Raw genomic sequence first — 19,977 nt, forward strand, 5'->3', positions numbered from 1 at the left:
AAAAAAAAACAACACCACGTCCAGATTAATTAACTATTAGAGACATTCTAGTTAATTTCAATTGGAATAAATTGTAGTGTTATAGTTTATAGAATTGCAGTCATCGAATTTGTTTAAGTAACAATTTTATTTTATTCTAAAGCACTGCTCGGCGCCATCTGATGGTTGTGGTCTTACTGGTGTTGTTTTTTGGTTAAAGATCTTAAAGATGTGGCATATCAAAACAAAGTTTCAATTTAGACATATAAAGACAACACAATATAGTTGAACCTTTGACTATAGGCTTTTGTTAATAATGTACTTAATTTTGTAGATACTACATTCTTAATATTACACAACCATAATTATTCTCTGCTTAATATGTCACGAAACTTCATTTTGACACGGCCCGTATAGTAAAAAAAGCTAAGCATATCAAGACCAGCCTAGTTTTAAGAACGTAAACTTAAATTTGAGCAATAAAAATTTGAAACCTAGCAACAGTGTAAAATTGAAACGTATATATTAAAATTGTTGTTTTTTTTTGGCTCAAAGGTGTGTGCTCTAATGTACATCGTTAACTTGATATTTTTAACGAGTTTTGTGTATGGACATATAGAAATAATTTAAACTCTTTACTTGGAAACATTCATACGTTAGAAGTTGGCCACTTTCCAAATACATATAATTTTGACAATGCTACTTTAAAATCGATAAGTCGGATCAATAATCGATTGTAATATTTGGAAAGAGTCCACAAACATAGAGGACAATGAGATGACGATGATGGAGAACAAACATACCAGACCATGCAAACACTTAGAACATAAAATTATGCGTTGATAAAAATCGAACCCTTGTAATTGTAAATGCTAAATGAGCGAACTTGAATAAAGTTAACCGTTATTTTTATAATGAAAATAACGATTGTTTGCGATCTTTTCCAAAGCATGCTCAAAAGATATTCGAAATCATTGATCATTTTGTGCGTATGCACCCTACAAATTCTTACATGTTTTGTTTAAAAATTATTAAAATCATTAAGCGATTTAATCTTGAATGGCAATATTGGACAATAATATATAATAGCAGTTCATTTTCAAGCAAGATTTCGAATAACATTTTAGAGGGAAGAAGCTAAAAGTTATCTATAAAGTATGTGCAGAAGAACAAATAAAATTTTTGGATAAACTTTCTCATCACTGAGAAGGGAGTGATTATTAGGATACTGCATATTTAACTTTTTATATATTTACATTCATGGAAGATATTTTCATTAGCTATGGCTATCGAAAATTTAATTTAATTTAATTATAATGATTAATACTGCAGTAGAAATTTGTTATTAAGGTGGTAGCTCAAGGTCCATTTTCATACATTTTGTTTCGGCTTTAATCTGGGTAACTAAACAAGTATTGGCAAGTAAAGAATTTAAATTCACGTCTAGTTAGTGATTAGTTCTCGCAGTTGAGAAGAAAAGTGTAAAAATAATTAATAATCATGGATATTTCTGCCTTTAAAATTTCGTCATATTAAATTTTAAAGGCCGAAATATCCATGATTATTAATTATTTTACGTTTTTCTTTCAACTGCGAGAACTAATCACTAACTAGAGGTGAATTTAAATTCTTTACTTGCCAATACTTGTTTAGTTACCCAGATTAAAGCCGAAACAAAATGTATGAAAATGGACCTTGAGCTACCACCTTAATATGCAAAGATAATGATATCGATAAATAGGCGTAGTACATGTCAAGCGTGTTTCATACCTGATAGGTCATCAGAAGGCGACAGTGTGCCCGGGAAAGTGAGATTAAATAAGGTAACACTGAAATATAGCATGAAGCATTTTTTAACATGATTCCGTCACAATTATTCAGTAACTTATTAAATGCATTAAAACGTATCTTAATGCTGCTATTGTGGCAATTAATATCTGGAGTATATTCTTAAAATAACTGCAAAGAAATAAGCATTCTTTATCGATATTCCACACAACAATATATCGATATTAACAAATAATATTTTTACAACTTTAATGATTGTTAGAGCGTGACGGAAACACATTTAGTCTCATTCACTCATACACATACAAACCCCCTTGGCTACGACACAAAACCTCTACAAACTAAATCGGCACTCAACATAATGATACCACTACATCGTGTTCATTACAGACATGGAACGATCTGTGCGGATCGTTGTTATTAAAATACCTTGAGCCGGTTCTTTCGTCGCGATAGCCGAGCGGGCGGGCAATGCCATAGAGAAAAAAAAACACACATAGACACATATAGTTAGAGTAAAACGGATGCATTCCTTGTGTGTCGAGATCAAATCGAGATTGCCTTGCTAATGGTAAATATAATACAAGTTTCAAAATATAGTTTTTATTTCCAAAGTAATAACAATATTCACTACAATTGTTTTTTAAATTTTTTGTGGACATAATAAACCGGGATAAATTAAGAATCTACTTGTTAATTAAAACTACAAAATAAATAAATAATGAATAAAATCTTTGTAAATAAACAGGAAAGTGGTTAACTCAATCTGAGGAGCCTGTAAAAGGCAACAAAACCGTTTGAAGATCAGGGGAGACGTGGAACGTAGTTTTGCTAGTAAATATTCTACAACCAAATAGTTTCCATCAGTCTTATTACACAACAATTGAATTTATCCACGGTTCAACCACCTACCTTTTAATTTAGTGCTGTCGTAAAATCTCGATTTTACCTCAATATATCATCGACATTAATAACCATTAAATACCGGAACAGCGAACTGACCTAACGGGGCACGGTATACGATGGGGCGTGGAGAATGGTGTGATGGCAATGGTCATGCACAATGGGACTCGTGACTTTACGATTATTATTCGTTTCCATTCAAGTATTTATGGCTTAACATATCTTTTAAGGTTGGCTATGAACTAAAATAGTATGTTTCATGAATGAATTCACAAACCGAAATGATTGAAGTGTTGACACAGTCGTTCTATTATGTTTATGTACGCATATTCTCTAACATAGATAATAAAATACAGTTAAAGTTATTTACAAAGGTTACTGTTCGTTATATCTCAGCACAATAAAGCCATAAACTTTTGTATGAAAACATGAGAATGGTACCTGGATTTTATATTAAAATATTATTAACCTACAAAAATATCAATATAATTAATTAGTGGCGGTATTTCGTATGTAAATACATGCTACAAAATATAATTGAGGTTTTTTGTAAACAATTCTTGTTAATACTGTACTCTAATATATATTTATTAATTTGTACTGAATGTGTGTTATGAATGGAAAAAATTGAATGATAACTGATCCGTGAAAAAATCGAGTTAAATGGTGTTCAATAGCTTTAAAGATGAGTGGATTTGTCCGCAACATTATAGGTTCGTTGAATGTACGTTTCCCTATTGGATGAATTCGTTTGGATCTTTACGAGATATAATTTATAAGTAAAATAAACTATATCAAAAAAATATGTTTCCGAGATACAAAAGCAGAAAGAAAAGAACGAAATAAAAATGTACATTTTATAAACAATATTGAAGTAATATCTAAATCAAAATAATTATTTTTCCTGACTTAATGCCACGCTCCTTATTCTTTTTTAGATACCAATAAAACAATTAAAACCCATACAATTATCGATAATTAAATAGTGCAGACAAATACACCCATATCGGTTAGAGGATGTCGCTTTGAAGTACTCACCTGGAACTCGTCCCAGGGTATCGCGGTGCACTCGTCAGCCTTCAGGTCGTCAGCAGCGAGTCGCAAGCAGGATTTACCGTTAACGCTCTGCTGTACTATGTGGATGTTGTTTAGACGCCATGTCGATGTCGATATCTGCTGGATCAGTTGACAGAGCTTAGGGACAATCAATTTTATCGACACAAATTTGTTCTTAGAAACGAAATGCAGGAGTCACGATCCTCAGTAATGGGGGAACTATTAAGAAGAAGAGAGATGTTCTTAGAAAATATTTATTTAAGGTTATAGCTTAAGGTCCATTTTTCATACATTTTGTTTCACCTTTAATCTGGGTAACTAAACAAGTATTGACAAGTAAAGAATTTAAATTCACGTCTAGTTAGTGATTAGTTCTCGCAGTTGAAAGAAAAACGTAAAAATAATTAATATGCATGGATATTTCGGCCTTTAAAATTTAATACGACGAAATTTTAAAGGCCGAAATATCCATGCATATGGTGAAACAAAATGTATGAAAAATGGACCTTAAGCTATAACCTTAATTGTCATTTTTTATATGAGTTATGTTTTTCTTTTGTTTTTGGAACTAGATTAATCTTATAAATATTTTATTAAAAATCAATTTAATAGAATTAAGATCTAGGTTCGAAATTATTATGGCTGTAATAGAAAGGTCTGGTGCAATAATGAATTATTTTCCTATCACATTGATACGCCAATAATAATTTTATATATATAATTTATCGATTACATACCACGTCTCGTCTCCTACACGAGCTAGTGACGGAGTGGTCGCTGGGAGATGAAGACCTTTCCAAAACTTCCGCTGCAACCTCTACACCGCTTGATGCGCGGCCGTGCTCGAATTCCCTGTGAAGAATCATATCCGGTGTAAAGATTCAACTCATAGAAATCATTAATTATTTTTACATTTCGAGAGATTTTGTAAAGTTATTCCTCATTGGCCATTGTGCAGAGTTTTGAGGAGTTAAATAAAAAAGTAAAATGTTTTTCATAATGTTAAACTTTTCTCGATAGAATATTATGAGATATTGTATGCTGCGAAAGAAAATATTTATTTTGTTGGTCAATAAAATCTGCGGTTCCTTTTATCAATACAGTCGTAATCATTATAAGTTAATGATATATCGATATGAATATCAAGTATATCTTTAATGTCGTGTACCGGAATGCCATATCAGCGTCGTCAGGCGATTCGGCAGCGAGTCCGACCACGACATATCGATCACTGTCCGAGCTGGCAGTGGACGCGGCGTCGCTCCGGGTGTCATCTCGCGTCAACGCGCTGTCTATCGACGTCACTAGGGATGTGAAGCCGCGACGCATCGATGAAAAACCTACAGGAATAAATTTATAGAGTGGCAAAAAATCGATCATTAATGTTTAAATGTTATGAGTGATACGTTATTAAAAATATCGATATGCCTTATAAAATTAATAAAATGCAAAACTTCTTTGAAAAACCATAAATAATTATCGTGTAATGAATACTGACCACCAAAGTTGATTCCCGGACTGGGAGGCGCCATTTCCTCCATAGGTATCGCCACGCCGGTTATAACTTCCACAGAGGTTGTGGCCAGCACTCCGCTGTCTCTGTCTTGCATAGATGGAGCCATTGTGGCTTCTGAACCTACTGCAATTATTAAATTTGTAGGTTTTTTGCCATCGATGTTTATATTTATAATAAAAAGCGGCATTTTGGATTCAGAGTTACGATGTTTAGTGATCGTTTTTTCTAACCATAAATAAGCTTGGTATTATTATTCAAAACAGGTGTTCTTACCCATCTTTAAATCCTGCAAACTGGAAGAATCAAGTGGCACACTGTCTAAGTCTCTGGAAGACTCCTGCCCCGGGCAGTTGGTCGGAAGCACGAACGTCAACTCCACCGCTGGAACTACCAGCCCTAATACTATAGACCTGAAAAGCGTACAGGTTGAGAAATTTAAAAGTTAAGACATATGGAAGAGAATATTGATAGAGGTTACTGATCAAGATACAGTTTGCATTCAAATTTTTGCTACATATTGCAAATTAATCGTTGTTGAAACTTGATTTCAAAGATTTCTTTTGTCTTCAGACGTTTTTAATCAAATTTTTTATCGCCCTACTTTTTTGACACAAAATTATTGAATTACTGCAAGAATCTAACCCTTCATCAGCATCAGGCTGCCGATTAGCGTCATGAGCGAGCCACGCCATCATCTCGGAAACGCGCTCCAGCTGCCGCATAAGGAATAGCAGCTGGTAGTGGTTGAGTTGCAGCCCCGCCAGACCGCTGGTCCGCGCCAGCACCCATATGCGCGAGAGACCTTCGTCGAAACACATCTGGAAACAACAAAGCTCCAATGATGACTGTTGTAGTGAGGTATATCCTGGGAGTCACCATGTAAAACTAACAAAATATACTTATTTTATACTAAACTGTCCCACTGTACAAATCTGTAACTTCTACAAGCCAGGATTGGTGGCAAGTGACAAAGAGTGGAAAATAAAATCATAATACAGACAAGGAAATATCAGAGTAGTCAGTTGTTAGTCTGATAGTCATTTATGAATGGTTATAAATTGCTATTAAGATCAACAACTTGCTAGAATATTTATGAAAACTTAAAAGGAGTTTTTGCGCCTAAGATTTATTAGTAGATAAGCGTCATAGTATTCGATGCTTTACTATAATGGGAAACGAAAGACGAAGCTGTCTCTAAGCCAATTCGTAAAAAAAATAACTGTGCAGCTTTACATGTAGTAGACATACCCATGCAGTAAGCGGCGTGGCGTCCAACAACGGTGCAGGCTTGTAATTAGTAGCACGGGCTCCACAGAAATCAGCCCACAGCGGTTCAACTCTCGCGCACCACACGGATCTGTTCTCGCGCCACAATAACTCGTGAGAGATCGCCGTGCCGCGGTCGATGTCGTCCAGATCTGATATACAGTTTATAGTTAAAAAAAAAAAAACAGTATAATTTCATGGCAGAATATATAAGATCGTTCGAGGGTAGTTTAAAACAATTCCACTTAAAACAAGACAGTATGTAATTAACTCTAAAACAATAAATCACAACGCAATTTTTATTAACTCAATATTTCTAAAACATTTATTTACCTTAGTTACGCTTTTTTATCAATATAAAATGAGATAGTGATTTCTTTTTTGGCAGTACTTTTGGTTCGTATTTTATATTATTTAACAAACTGACTCACTGTCCGCATGCAATATGAACTGCTCGTGTATGGGGTCCATGTCCTCCACGGAGCACGGGAACTGCCCCCTGGGAGGCGCCGAACGACGTAACGCCGATATTATCGAGGCCAGGTCTGCGCGGGTCCCTGCTGTGTCTGTAATTACGAATGATTACTTTACTCCTTAATTTACTGTTTGTTATAATGTAGACTTCGTTTTATAAAATAAATTCTTAGTCGTGAAAACACTAAGGGCTATTTCCTCATTAACTATCGATATCGATTTTCTATAAGAGGAATCGTAGTCTTCTCTAATCTTGTAACATGCAATGTTGTCAACGATTATACAAAGGACATATTTTTTTTTTTTTTTTGTAGCTGGGATTATGATGTTATTACTCACTAGCCCGCGCAGATTCCCTGACGTTGGTAAATGTGGCTCTAGCAGTGCATATGTGTAGCTCTTTGGGCCTGTCCCTCTGTTGAGACACGTGTTCTGCGCCTGCTTCCAGCACTATCTGCAAAACATGCCATGATTGTCTTATAGACATCCCAGTGGCAAGTTTAGACCTCCTCAATATTAAGGGGTTTGAAGTTAAAATGAAATTGTTTGTGTTTAAAAAAATATAAATAAAATGTTAAAGCTTGAGCTATCAGTCAATGTAAAAAGTGATAATGATACCTACATTAAGTGTTTGTAAATTTTATTTCTTTGGTCTAAATATCAATATGTCGGCCTATTGTAATATCGATATATACACAACATAAATTTGCTTTTTAAAATATATAAATTTACATAAATGATGGTAACGCTAGTGGTGTACCTTGGGCATGATGGCCTCGACCCTGACGTCCATGTACGCGGGCGCGTCGTGGTCGTCCGCGGCGACGGCGCGCGCCACGTGCGGCAGGAAGGCGGCGCCCCACACCACGCTGTTCACGTCCACGCACACGCGCACCGGGCTCACCTGCACGTACAGCTTCGGCGCTGGCACTGGAGCGAGTACCAAGTGTTATGGGGGACGAACTACGTATCAAATTGCGGAACCTCTATTCCCCCCCCCCCCCTCACCCTATGAGAAACACTTGACCCCCTTCTTGACTTAGAAATAAAAACTTATGTGATTCATTTGGACAAAAAAATATCAAGTGTTATGTCATGACGGTGCATTGCTTCAGGACCTGTATTCGTCTGTCAATGCCTATTTTTACTGTCATTGATGATATCAATATTACTGCTACCAATTTCATGATCCTTATTAACTGCATTTATCGACTTTCTTACGATTAATATAATTATTACCAGACATGATTAATATGGACCATTGTGTACAATATCACGTCATAACGTAGACATTTTTTCTATGTGGATTTTGATTTTAATATAAAGGATAGAGCTATAAAAGTTCACGATACTGAGCACTTATACCATATTAAACTGGCCCACAACTTGTAATGTAACATCATAATATTTTAAATGCAACGTTGTAGCGCAACTTATTGCCGTCACTACACATATTTTTATGAACGCAACTCAATATTACCGGGAAAGCAAACATCTCCAGGATAGTAGAAGAACGTGAGTTCTGCGTGTAACAACCCCGCGTCCCCGGGGAGCGTCGCTTTCTCCGCGCTCACCAGCGGCCGCGGCGCCTCCCGGGACTTTGAACCTGTCGACACCTGGAATCAATAATAATTTGTATTGTATTTCTGAAATAAGTCCCATTGTACAAATTAGTCAAAAAGCTTATGTACAAGATATTAAGACGGAAATTATTATCGATAACGACTTACACGTTAATCGATAATTATCTTTTATTATCAAATAATACATTTCATATGTTATGACTTATGACGGACAATAAAGATCATTTTCTCCATTACAAATTTATCTAGACCTTCATCAACCCACGTTTATACTAACTTTATATAAATTATCGATAAAAGCTTCATATAAATTCTCACCTTATAAACGGTGAAATCATCTATTCTGAGCACCAAACACGTCGTCATAAGCTTGCCAAGTTGCTGCAGTATACGCGTTCTTGTTGGTGATGCTGAAAATAAATATTATCCTTTTCAGACTAATTACGGTTAATTTGCAATTTATCGATAAATAACCGAGACTTTATTAATACATATGTATTCGAATTGCACTTTTTCCTTCTGGTTTATCGATTATGTGCACTAAATTAATAGTTTTAGTATTGTAATATAATAGTTTTGACAATATTTGGTGATCTCCGATGATGAGATAACCTATATACAAGTAGGTAGAGTATATATATATTTAAATTCTTCTAAGTTATAATCCGTCTGTAACATACGTTGTGAGGTGGGCGTGGTGGTGGAGGGCGCATGGCCCGCGCCGTGTTGCGGCGCCGCGCCCGCCGGCCGCGACACGCCGTTCGATACCGGCTCGGAGCTCTTCTCGGAACCACCCGTCTGCAATATTCAATAAAGCGTCGTATATATATATAAAAAAAAAAAAAATATTGGCTCTTACTTTATTTTTTTAATTTAATTATTACGGCTCTGGAGACAAGTCCATTGAACCTTGCCTCCTACTAAGTTATGGAGATTGCCAGTCATTGATGAGGCGGATTATAGGTTATTTTTATAGTTCTAAATTTGAACCACTTTAAATTCATTTTGCAGAAAGAGTCTAAAGTTAAGATTGTCGACCCACCTTAGTGTTAGGAACAACGGGTCTAGGGTCTAGCGACTCTAATAAATTCGTACAGAACGATGACAAAGATTGTGAAAGCCATTGACTATGCGGTGTGGCTGCTTCCCTGAAATGAAACATACATTTTTATCGACCATACCATGTAAAGTTTTTTTTTTATTTTTTTTATTATTTATTTGGTTCACAACTTGAAATATACACATAATATTATCTTACTCTTAAAAACAATTCAATTACAAATAAACATTTTGGTGTAATTTCTAAAAATAGTGAACATAACATGCAATTAAGCTTTTTTATACTTGCTATATGTATGTTATTATAAACAATTGAAAAAGGATTAAAAATAAAGCAAAAAGTAAAAACTAATCATTATCAATAATTTTTAAAACAAAGTTAATAAAGATACTACTATATTTTTGGATATTCATTTGAAGAGAGTTTAATACATATTCTAATATCCCGTACTGTCGCTGTAGTGGTTGTTATAATTACCTGTATCCCCGCCAATGCCTCCGGTCATTCGAAGCCTTGTGATAAGGGAACAGGTCCGCCTGCATGCTGACTAACGTCAACTGCAGCGCACCGCCGTTGGACAGCGAAGGTTTCTCAGACCTGCCCACTGTAAACACACAATACGTGTTATGAGTATATTATGACATTGTTTGGAAGTGAAGTGGGCCATGGAAGGCATGTAGTATTTATAAATGACCAGCTAGGTACTTTATCTTGTGGTCTAAAATAGGTTGATTTTAACACATTCAACGTGAATATAATTCTTTTTTTAAGACATGATAAATATTATTGATTATGGAACCTTATGTTTTAGCCAGCTTTTTCGCTTCGTACGGAGTTATGACAGCATCCAAATGTTGATGGGTAACAAATGGCAGTCAGTGGTAAAAAAATACTAAAGAATATAGCTACTGTAGTGGTAATAATCTAGTACTGACAACCAGGGTCATCGCACAGATGCAGGTCGATCCTCGGCGCCAGCAGGTGGTACGAGGTCTCGCGCACGTCGTGCCGCGCGAACATGCGCGCGAGCACGTCGCGCTCGCCCGACGAACGCGTCGGGATCTGCTCGCGAGGCTCTTCGATCTGCAATGGTAATGGGATGTAGCCTGAGTAGATCTTATTGGTATAATTAATTAGTCTAGTGATACAATTTTTAAACTAACCAAAACTTGCTGCTGATTACAAAGATACCTCGACTGTTTGCACCGGCGGCAAACTTTTTCTCTTATGACAGTGCCAAAGTTTGCCATAAATGGCTTTAAATCTAAATTTATTAAGACCCCTTCAGGACAGTGCGATTTTTTGGGCGCTCGCTTAGTTTAATGTAGGTATGGGCCAAGAGAGGGCAGTAGCTACGCCCCGGTATGTTGAGAGAGACCGTGTGGTGTAACTTTTTTTTTTTAACGGCTGATTCTGCAGTCCACACCGGGAGGAACCTACGAACGGTATACTGGTTCCTCCCGGCTTAATGACTGCAGGGGCCAGGAGGAAAGTGGGAGGGACGAATTGGGAGAGGAGTGTGGGGGAAGGAAGAGGAAGTATTAGGATGGGCGGAGAGGAAAAGGAGGTGAAATGTTTAACGAGTCCCTGTCAGACCCCCCATGTGAATTTGCAACCATGAAGGTGTAGGCATCACTTTGTGTGTGCCTAGGGCCGCGACAAATGTCTCCCCATGCATGAGCGTGCATTCGGTGTGGAGACCGAGCGCACAAGAATTGCCCCGGGAGGGTAAAGTGTGGTGTAACTAGGCGCACCTTCCGGAGCGCCTTGGCGCGCGTGGCGGCGGCGGTGGCGCGGCGCACGGGCGCGGCGAGCGCGTGCGCGCAGGCGAGCGCGGCGCGCAGCTGCCCGTCCGTCAGCGCCCACGCCAGCGGCTCGGGGCAGATCGCCAGCCGGGACCCGATCACCGCGCAATCTAACGACATAAATTACCTTTATTATTTTATCGTGGACAAAAGTTAGCATAACAAATACTTCGACGGTCCCTCGTATAGTATCGAGTCTGCAAAATTGCGTTTTGCAGATGCAATACTTTACGTAGGGACCGTGGAATAAACATCGCTTGTTTACTGTTAATTACCATGACGATAAGCAATTAGATCCTTAGTGTCTTAAATAAATGCAGTTCATTTTAATAAGGACCGTTTAAATATCGACGGTCCCTACGCAAAGTATTGAATACTATACGTAGGGACTGTCGACTTATGCCATGGAAATAATAGTTAATTATATATATATATACTATCCTTAAAGTATGGCTATATTATCAAGTACCTTAACCGTAGTTATATAGCATTAGTAAATCTATACCTACCTATGCATATAGTAAAATAGTTGACTTTCCTTGTTAGTACATTAACTACTTTTGAAAAGAAATAACAGGAAAACGCGAAGGATAAATATCTTATTGTACTTAATACAGGAGACTAAGCAATAAGCATAGATTAAGGTCCACAAAGTCACTAATCACAAGCACTTTTTATTAATTTAAGAACAACATAAAGTATTGTAATGAGTGTACAGTTTACCCGACAACCGTTTCTTGATGACGATCCGGCAGTGCGTGTTGCCGAGCAGCAGCCGCAGGGGCGGCAGGCTGGCCGCGTCCACGCCGTGCGCCTTCGCTTCTATCCGAGCGCTTTGCCATTCTAGTTCCTAAATGGAAACACCATATTATTATGTTACATTGGGTTCAAAGTTTTCCAAGACAATTTTTTTTCTTCATAACCTACTTACGATTGGTGCAAGGAAGGACATTTGTCGCGAGTCAAGGCACACAGTGTAGAGTGTAAACCTCTTAGTTGTTACAACACATTGATGCCTAAATGGGGCTATGAACATTTCCAGTGCCTTTCCTCTTTCTCATTTTAAGAATACTTTTCCTTTCCTTACCCATCTTCCCTCACATTCATTCGAGGCCCTTGCAGTTGTTACGCAAGGGATTCCCCTTTGTACCGTCGGCAGGGTATGTCGGTGAAATACAGCAGATAGCTTAAAATAAACCTAACCACAAAGATATTACCTTAAAAATAAGCAGTTGTCCGGTGTCGGGCGATTTGATTCTAGTCAGTCTTAGGTCTCCCTTCCGACCCTCGGGAGTGCGCGACTCCACCGTCACGCGCGATATCTGAAATCACACCATATTTCTTTAATATTCAGTTACTGCAGAATCTAAAACGTGTTGTTGATGTTTTTTTCTGTAATGTTCACGAAAAAAAAACTATATGTTAAGGAATACTTAAAATAGGTCCTCAATTACACCAAAAACAAATATAAATAATTCAATAAATTTTCCCAGTTTTTTGAGTATCACTAGTGTCATTATTTTCCTTGAATGGAGTTTGTAAAATGTATGTCACACTTTAGCTGTAATAAATATTTGCCCCAGTCTTGTTGTAAGCTGTGTAAACTTGTTTGACGAACCTGTTGGCATGAATACCTAAATTTTGCACAATAACTCGAATACACATTAATTTACCTGAACACTACTGGTGAAAGCATCACAGTTGAAGTCTATCTGAACTTGGTTCACGGCCACTGAGATTCCATCAATCACCTGTAACATTGTATTACCACTCACATTTCTAGAATTATATTGCCATGAAATGCAAACAAATAATCTGAAAGTTGATTAACTATAGCAAATAGAAAAAGTCAAGTTAAATAAATAAAAATTTGACACTGAAAAGTATTTTTCTCAAATAATGGTACTTGTATCTATGTTCTTGCCATTTGTGATGATGCAGATGCAGCTCCACCTCGATCATTTTGCCGGGCCAAAGTCTTGATTGGTAAGGAAATAACTTCAGACCAAAATTATACTATCATCTTAATCGAAGCAATTTACTAGATCATATAGCATTATTTTAAGTTTATTAAAGAGGAACATCATTCAGCATTGGATCTCCCATGACTCACCCCATGATATTGACGATGAACAGTTACCTTATGTATATAGCTATATTTGCCGGGGACGGGTAGCGCGCTGCCCGCGCTTTGGTTCATGACGCGCGGCTCGGAGCACACCGCCAACGCTATGTGCACCTCGTCGAGGTTCTGAAACAGAAAGACACTTTCAAGAATAAAATATATTTTGTATACATTCAATATATTTAATCACATAATTTTGGTTGGAATTCACTGTTAAACAACGTCTGAGGGTTGAACAAAATCCTTTCTCTGATTATGAGAATTTGTAACAAGTCTATGATATCCTTGTGGGGTTGGACATTAACAGCCATTTTCAATAAACGATCCCTACCTCAATCTTCGATCCGATTCCGGAGAATAACTCATTTGTAAACATGTCAAAAAATCTTTGTTCTGATTGGTCCAATTTTCACATAGATTAAAAAAACGATTGGGATCGTTCTTTGAAAATGGCGGTAAGATTCAATTTATTTAATTTACACTTTAAAAACCCCAATACGCATGATTATTCCACTGTTATTACACTCAGGAGTTATTCCTATGACATTTTATAGCTTTCGTCTCGCCGAAAGATGCGGACGCGATAGCGAGTTCAAACGACCCGCGAGGCAATTGCGGCGGGTTCAAGGCAAACTTAAAATGCATTATTCATGCGGTTGTGACATGAAAAGTTTCAGCTGAATGTTACGCTTCAACGGAGACAAATTTCGAGACATTGTTAAAACCAACTCGTTGGTTTTACTTCCGCATAATATAGTTCTATTGTGTTTTTTATGTATTAATACAAGGTTTTCAAATCGCCTGAGTCGATTACTGCCTCTTCTAATTACTTTAATCGGCATGGCGTGTTGGGGGAATTTTACCATGTATATAACATATTTATAGTCCATTCATTATAAAAATAGTGAGTAATCGGCTTCTGTCATCACTGCAAGCAATAACGTTGCTTAAAAATCTAATTGACATCGACAACTTAAATACAAAATTTATGCAATTTTATTGGTTGCGGGGACATCTTCCGGCTTATGGACAACGATGGCTTTCTATTTTCTTAACGAGAATGAACTGAAGGATATTCGCTGCATATGAATCGGATAGTAGTTGCCGGATACAGGATACTGAATATCTGTCAAGGCCTTACGACACAGTCGTATTTCCGGTTGGCGGATATTTTCAAACACCATAACACGTTGCGATTTGCGCGGTGGCTCGTATAACATACATTTTGAATTTGTATAGTGTTTTAATTTATGAAACAAAATACATAATGTATTAGTTAGTACCCATATATATGTAGTATAAACTTGAAATATTTTATTTGTATACGTGTTGAACTGATAAGCCACGCAAACGATACAAATTTATATTGAGTCATATTATAAAACTTTTATCGACAGTAATCGCACGCTACGGAAGCAAAAAGATAGTCCAGTTGTATATAATATTATAAAATTATGATAATTTTCAAAATTATAGTATGCTATGACATTTCTTAACGAGGCATTAGCATTACTGTTGTTTGTTTCTACTAGCAATTGGTATATTAGAGTTCCTCTGTAAATTATATTTGCATTGAATTTCAATAACAAACAAGTCTAGTTTTCAATTATTATTGCTCCATAGATACAACAATAGCGGCATTACCGTCGTAAACAAAACAATTAAGACTATAAAGCATTATAATTGAGTTATGTAATATGGTGCGCGAATCATAAGGTGATGTTTATTAATCATACTGTGCCCTTGGCCTTAGCTAAACAAATTGAACACTAATAACTCAGTACAAATTATATTATTGGATACATTTAACGACTAATGGGCGCCTACCCGCAGATAAATAGATTAAAAACGAGAATCTCATATTATGATGCATGTAGGAAATTTTTACAAGAGATTTAAGACCTACTTCCAATCTGGTTATGTTCTCTCTGATGTTAGTTTCAATATTTAGTATAAGGGGCCGTTCAAGTATTACGTAAGCACTATTGGGGGGGGGGGGGGTCTTTGCTTTGCTTATTTTGGATGACATGGGGGGTAGGGGAGTCTAGATGATGATTACGTCATCTGTAGTTATTTACTTTTTTACACAAATAGCAACACTCACATTGTCTTTGCTTGAAAACGAAACGCATTTTCGGGGATTCCCGCAAATAATGCATACGTTTAGGCACTCGCTTTAGAACTGAGTAGGGGAATTACCGCGCGCTGTTCACTTGTCTAAATTTCCTCTATCAGTGTATTGTTTCGTTTGGATACTCTAGTGAGTAGATGTATTGTAAGCATAGTAAAACAAGTTAACATTTGTGTTACCATTGATTCTATTAGCCAAAGTTTAATGTTTAAATAAGATGTCGTTTCAAATAGACAAATCCAAATTATATCAAAAATTGTTTGAAAGTTTTAAAAAAAATACAATCTACTACATTTTTTTTCTAAGGTGAGTGACGAAATCATTTTAGGTACCTATGAGTACTAGAAATATTAGAAATCGCCAAAAAGTTTATCTTTATTGATTAAAAAAATATTATGGCCTATATCAAAGTATAATATTCAATATATAGATTTATTTCTTATGATTGATTCCGTCAATTGGTTACAAAATACAGGATGTTAGTTTTATTCATATATACAGAAAACTAACACCCTGTATTTTGTGTCCGGAACGAATTGCTTGATTAAAGATATTAGATTTAAAGCCATAGGGTTTTGAATTTACCATATATATTGCCATACTTTGTATTTATGTAGCTTAATAAAAGAATCTTTAGCAGAATCCATAGAAAGTTTTTATTTTTAGGTAACCTGTAAACCTGCAGAAAAATCACAAATTATACAGCCAGCTTCAAATATTAAAAAACAAGAAGAAGATATAATAAAACCCGGTAATGAATCACAACAGCAATGCGAAATTAATGAAAATACAGATAAACAGAGAGCAAAACCTTCTCAGGAAGCTATGAAAAATAAGATTGCTCTACTCGAAAAAAATCTGAATGCATTGTATTCTGCCAGAGATACTATGTCAAGCCGTGCTGAAGTTGATAAACAGATCATTAAGTTGGGCGAGGAAATAAAAACAGCAAAACAGTCTTTAAACAGGAAGGTTCAAAACGCAGTTGCCCAGAAGAAACACAGGGATGGTATGAAAAGAAAGTTAGAAGATATTTGTCATGAAAATCCAGAAATAAAAAAAAGACTATCTCTGAGGGATTCATTGGGACGTCCTAATCTTGAAAGCAATCAGCCTTCACTATTGAAAACAATCGCGGATATAGCTTTATTTGGGAGTGCAGCAGATGATAGAAGACGAACGGAATCAATTCGTAGCGTAAAAACTCTTGATGAACTCACACAAGAATTACGTAAAATAGGATTTGACATTAGTCGCAGTGGGACATATCTACGTTTGATTCCTAGAAAATCTAATTCTGCAGAGGGACGAAGACATGTATCGACAGTCCCTGTTAAGCTCATTCGGGCTCAAACTGATCACCACAAGAGCCATTTAGATAGCAAGTTCGCTGAAACATCAATCCATTATTTAGAGAACATAGCATCCATTCTTGAACCAGATCAAGTATTTTTCATATCTCAAGATGATAAAGCTCGAGTCCCTATTGGCGTAACTGCGGCAAATAAGCAGGCACCTCTTTTAATGCACATGGAATATAGAATCAAATTGCCTGATCACGATTGGGTAATCGCTGAACGTCATAAATTAATACCATCTGTTTATGCTGGTATCAAAATCAATTCCAATATGCTAGGACAACCGTAAGCCGTTCGATATTCTGGACCAACATACATCGCCATTCGAACCGGAAAGCATAGTTCATCTGCTGCTAATAGTCATGCTCCGGATTTCGAGACGCTTCTCGAACTTGAAGAGTTTCGACCATTAGCTAAAACTGACCATGGACTAATAAAACCAGTGGTAATCATGACGGTTGATGGAGGGCCAGATGAAAATCCACGTTATCAAAAAGTCATAGGGTTTGCTATACAACACTTTAAGCGACATGATCTCGATGCATTGTTTTTAGCTACCAATGCTCCTGGAAGAAGTGCGTATAACAGAGTAGAGCGCAGAATGGCTCCTCTTAGTCGGGAACTGGCTGGTTTAATATTGCCTCATGACCACTTTGGGTCTCATTTGGATGAACGTGGCGTTACAATTGATGAACATTTAGAAAGATCTAATTTCGAATTTGCAGGAAATGTATTAGCTGAAGTATGGAGTTCAATGGAAATTGATGGCTATAATGTTAATGCAAAATATGTTGGGGCAGGTGAACAAGTTCTTCCCTGATTTTCCAGACATTAAATGGTATTCAGAACATGTGCGTGAAAGCCAATACTTGCTTCAAATTGTAAAATGTAGAAATACAGAATGCTGTCGTCCAAGAAGTGGCCTATTTAGATTACTAGACAACAGGTTTCTTCCACCACCTGTAAAAGTAAAACAAACAGTTGATGACTTGGTTTTGGATGAAGGAGGGCAATTTCTTAATCTTCCAGTCAATTTAGCTCTACGCTTAAGTGCTTCACTCAAAGATTTCCTGCAAATGCCCTACGATTATTTTTGTCCGACGGTAAAATTGAGGCTATCAAGTCGAACATGCAAAACGTGTGGTCTTTATCATGCTTCCGTCAAGTCACTAAATCGTCACATCGAAAACATCCATAAAAAAGTAAACACGCACACTGATGGTAAAGTTAGACCTGTCTTCTAATAATTTACTTTTAAATGCCGCAAAAACGAAATGTGTCAGATTTTCGTTACTGAATAAAAAAAAGGAACTAAATATTGATTTAGATGGGGATAAATTAGAATTAGTTCCCTCAACGGTCTTCCTCGGGGTTTCAATCGATAGTAAATTGCAATGGGGCCCCCATATTCAAAAAAAATTCTAGTAAACTGAGCTCTGCCGTGTTTGCTATTAGGAAGATTAGACAATTAACTGACGTGGCTACGGCAAGGCTAGTGTATTTTGCATACTTCCACAGCATTATGTCCTATTGTATTCTTCTGTGGGGCTCTGCTGCAGATCTGCAGACCATTTTTATCTTGCAGAAACGAGCGATTAGAGCTATTTACAACCTTCGCTCTCATGATTCCCTTAGGCAAATGTTTAAGGAGGTGAATATACTGACTTTGCCGGCCGAATATATTTTTCAGAATATAATGTACGTACGTAAAAACCTTAGTACTTTTATTAAAAACAGTGACTTGCATAGTCTAAATACCAGAAATAAAAATAAATTGGTTGTCCCTAATCATAGGCTCTGTAAAACCAATAAATCTTTCTTAGTTAATAGCATTAAGTTCTATAATAAACTTCCCTTCGAAGTTACCAATTTGACCGAACAAAAATTCAAGTGTTATGTTAAGCGTGAATTAATGTGTAAAGGATACTATACTGTATCTGATTACCTTAATGATAAGACGGTTTGGAAAGTTTGTCCTGCACACAATGACCCACCATGTTAGCACACATTAGTAATTAATTAACTGCCTAAAATGTCTTTTGTTACATGTCTCACATGCTTTTTTTTTATAATAATGACATTTCTATAGTTCTAATTTGACATAATCATATCATATCTTAATGAAATGTAATTTTTGAAAGACGACCACCCGATCATGTTGTGTTTGCCTGTTCAATATCACTATTTTTTTTCTTTTCTCATGATTGAAAACTATGATTGTAAATGTAGGCGAATGCACGCTGTACGCCGTTATTTAAGTATGAATCTATGTTCTCTTTTATTTGCTATCGCTAATTTTATTTTATGCCGCTCCAGGTTTAGTCGATTGGATTTCATCTTATCCCATGTTAACGGTGATGTGCGTGCATTAGCTTATATAACTATTGTGACTATGTACAAGAAAGACTTGGAAAAAATACAAAAGAAGTACTGAACAATTGATGACAAAAAAAGAAAAGCCCGGAGTTTCGTTCTGCCTTTCTTCTTCGAGTAATCATCACTTAAGTAGCTATTGGAAGGCTGGTAGGTTAGCTAGGCTAGGGCTCATGTCTTCATCGGTGAGGATCGCGACGCGTTACCCTTCTATGTCCCCCTACTTGCCAGCCCGAGCTGGTTACTTCGTACTTTTGTACCTAGTCTTTTGTATAAACTTTATCCCTAATTTAAAAATCTCCATAGTTATATAAGTGATTTTAATAGTTGTTTAGAAATAATAATTATTCTTATTCTTTGTTTTGACGTATCATAAGTGCAACTTTGTTCGCCTACGTGATAAATAAAGTATTTTATTTTATTTTATTTTTTTTTTTTGTAAGAGTCGCTGCTCGTCGTGCTAATGAACTGATGTGCATTATTCAAAATTTAGAGCACCATGATGTTGAATGGCTCGATGAGAACGACGTAGACATTCCAAAATCGGATGAAAGCGAGCA

General features: G+C 36.5%; 1 protein-coding gene across 4 annotated transcripts in view; it reads right to left on the reverse strand.

Moving 5' to 3' along the window:
- Positions 1-19,977, reverse strand: part of LOC115439850 (UHRF1-binding protein 1-like) — a 30,935-nt gene that overhangs the window by 7,589 nt on the left and 3,369 nt on the right. The window contains exons 3-23 of one of the 4 annotated variants that reach the window (XM_037447614.1): positions 13,571-13,681; positions 13,104-13,181; positions 12,648-12,752; positions 12,154-12,280; positions 11,380-11,540; positions 10,561-10,708; positions 10,103-10,229; positions 9,608-9,713; positions 9,246-9,363; positions 8,884-8,975; positions 8,463-8,598; positions 7,743-7,912; positions 7,322-7,436; positions 6,940-7,074; positions 6,491-6,660; positions 5,885-6,060; positions 5,516-5,652; positions 5,225-5,362; positions 4,895-5,066; positions 4,464-4,578; positions 3,709-3,843 (exon numbers count right to left, since the gene is read on the reverse strand). In XM_037447614.1, coding sequence (XP_037303511.1) covers positions 3,709-3,843; positions 4,464-4,578; positions 4,895-5,066; positions 5,225-5,362; positions 5,516-5,652; positions 5,885-6,060; positions 6,491-6,660; positions 6,940-7,074; positions 7,322-7,436; positions 7,743-7,912; positions 8,463-8,598; positions 8,884-8,975; positions 9,246-9,363; positions 9,608-9,713; positions 10,103-10,229; positions 10,561-10,708; positions 11,380-11,540; positions 12,154-12,280; positions 12,648-12,752; positions 13,104-13,181; positions 13,571-13,681 — 2,772 coding nt within the window. Of the gene's footprint in view, positions 1-3,708; positions 3,847-4,463; positions 4,579-4,894; positions 5,067-5,224; positions 5,366-5,515; positions 5,653-5,884; positions 6,061-6,490; positions 6,661-6,939; positions 7,075-7,321; positions 7,437-7,742; positions 7,913-8,462; positions 8,599-8,883; positions 8,976-9,245; positions 9,364-9,607; positions 9,714-10,102; positions 10,230-10,560; positions 10,709-11,379; positions 11,541-12,153; positions 12,281-12,647; positions 12,753-13,103; positions 13,182-13,570; positions 13,682-19,977 lie in introns of all 4 variants that reach the window. The other 3 variants (XM_037447613.1, XM_030163921.2, XM_037447612.1) reach the window with 3 other exon arrangements.

This window comes from Manduca sexta, chromosome 7 (assembly GCF_014839805.1).
Source record: "Manduca sexta isolate Smith_Timp_Sample1 chromosome 7, JHU_Msex_v1.0, whole genome shotgun sequence".
Classification (NCBI taxonomy): domain Eukaryota; kingdom Metazoa; phylum Arthropoda; class Insecta; order Lepidoptera; family Sphingidae; genus Manduca; species Manduca sexta.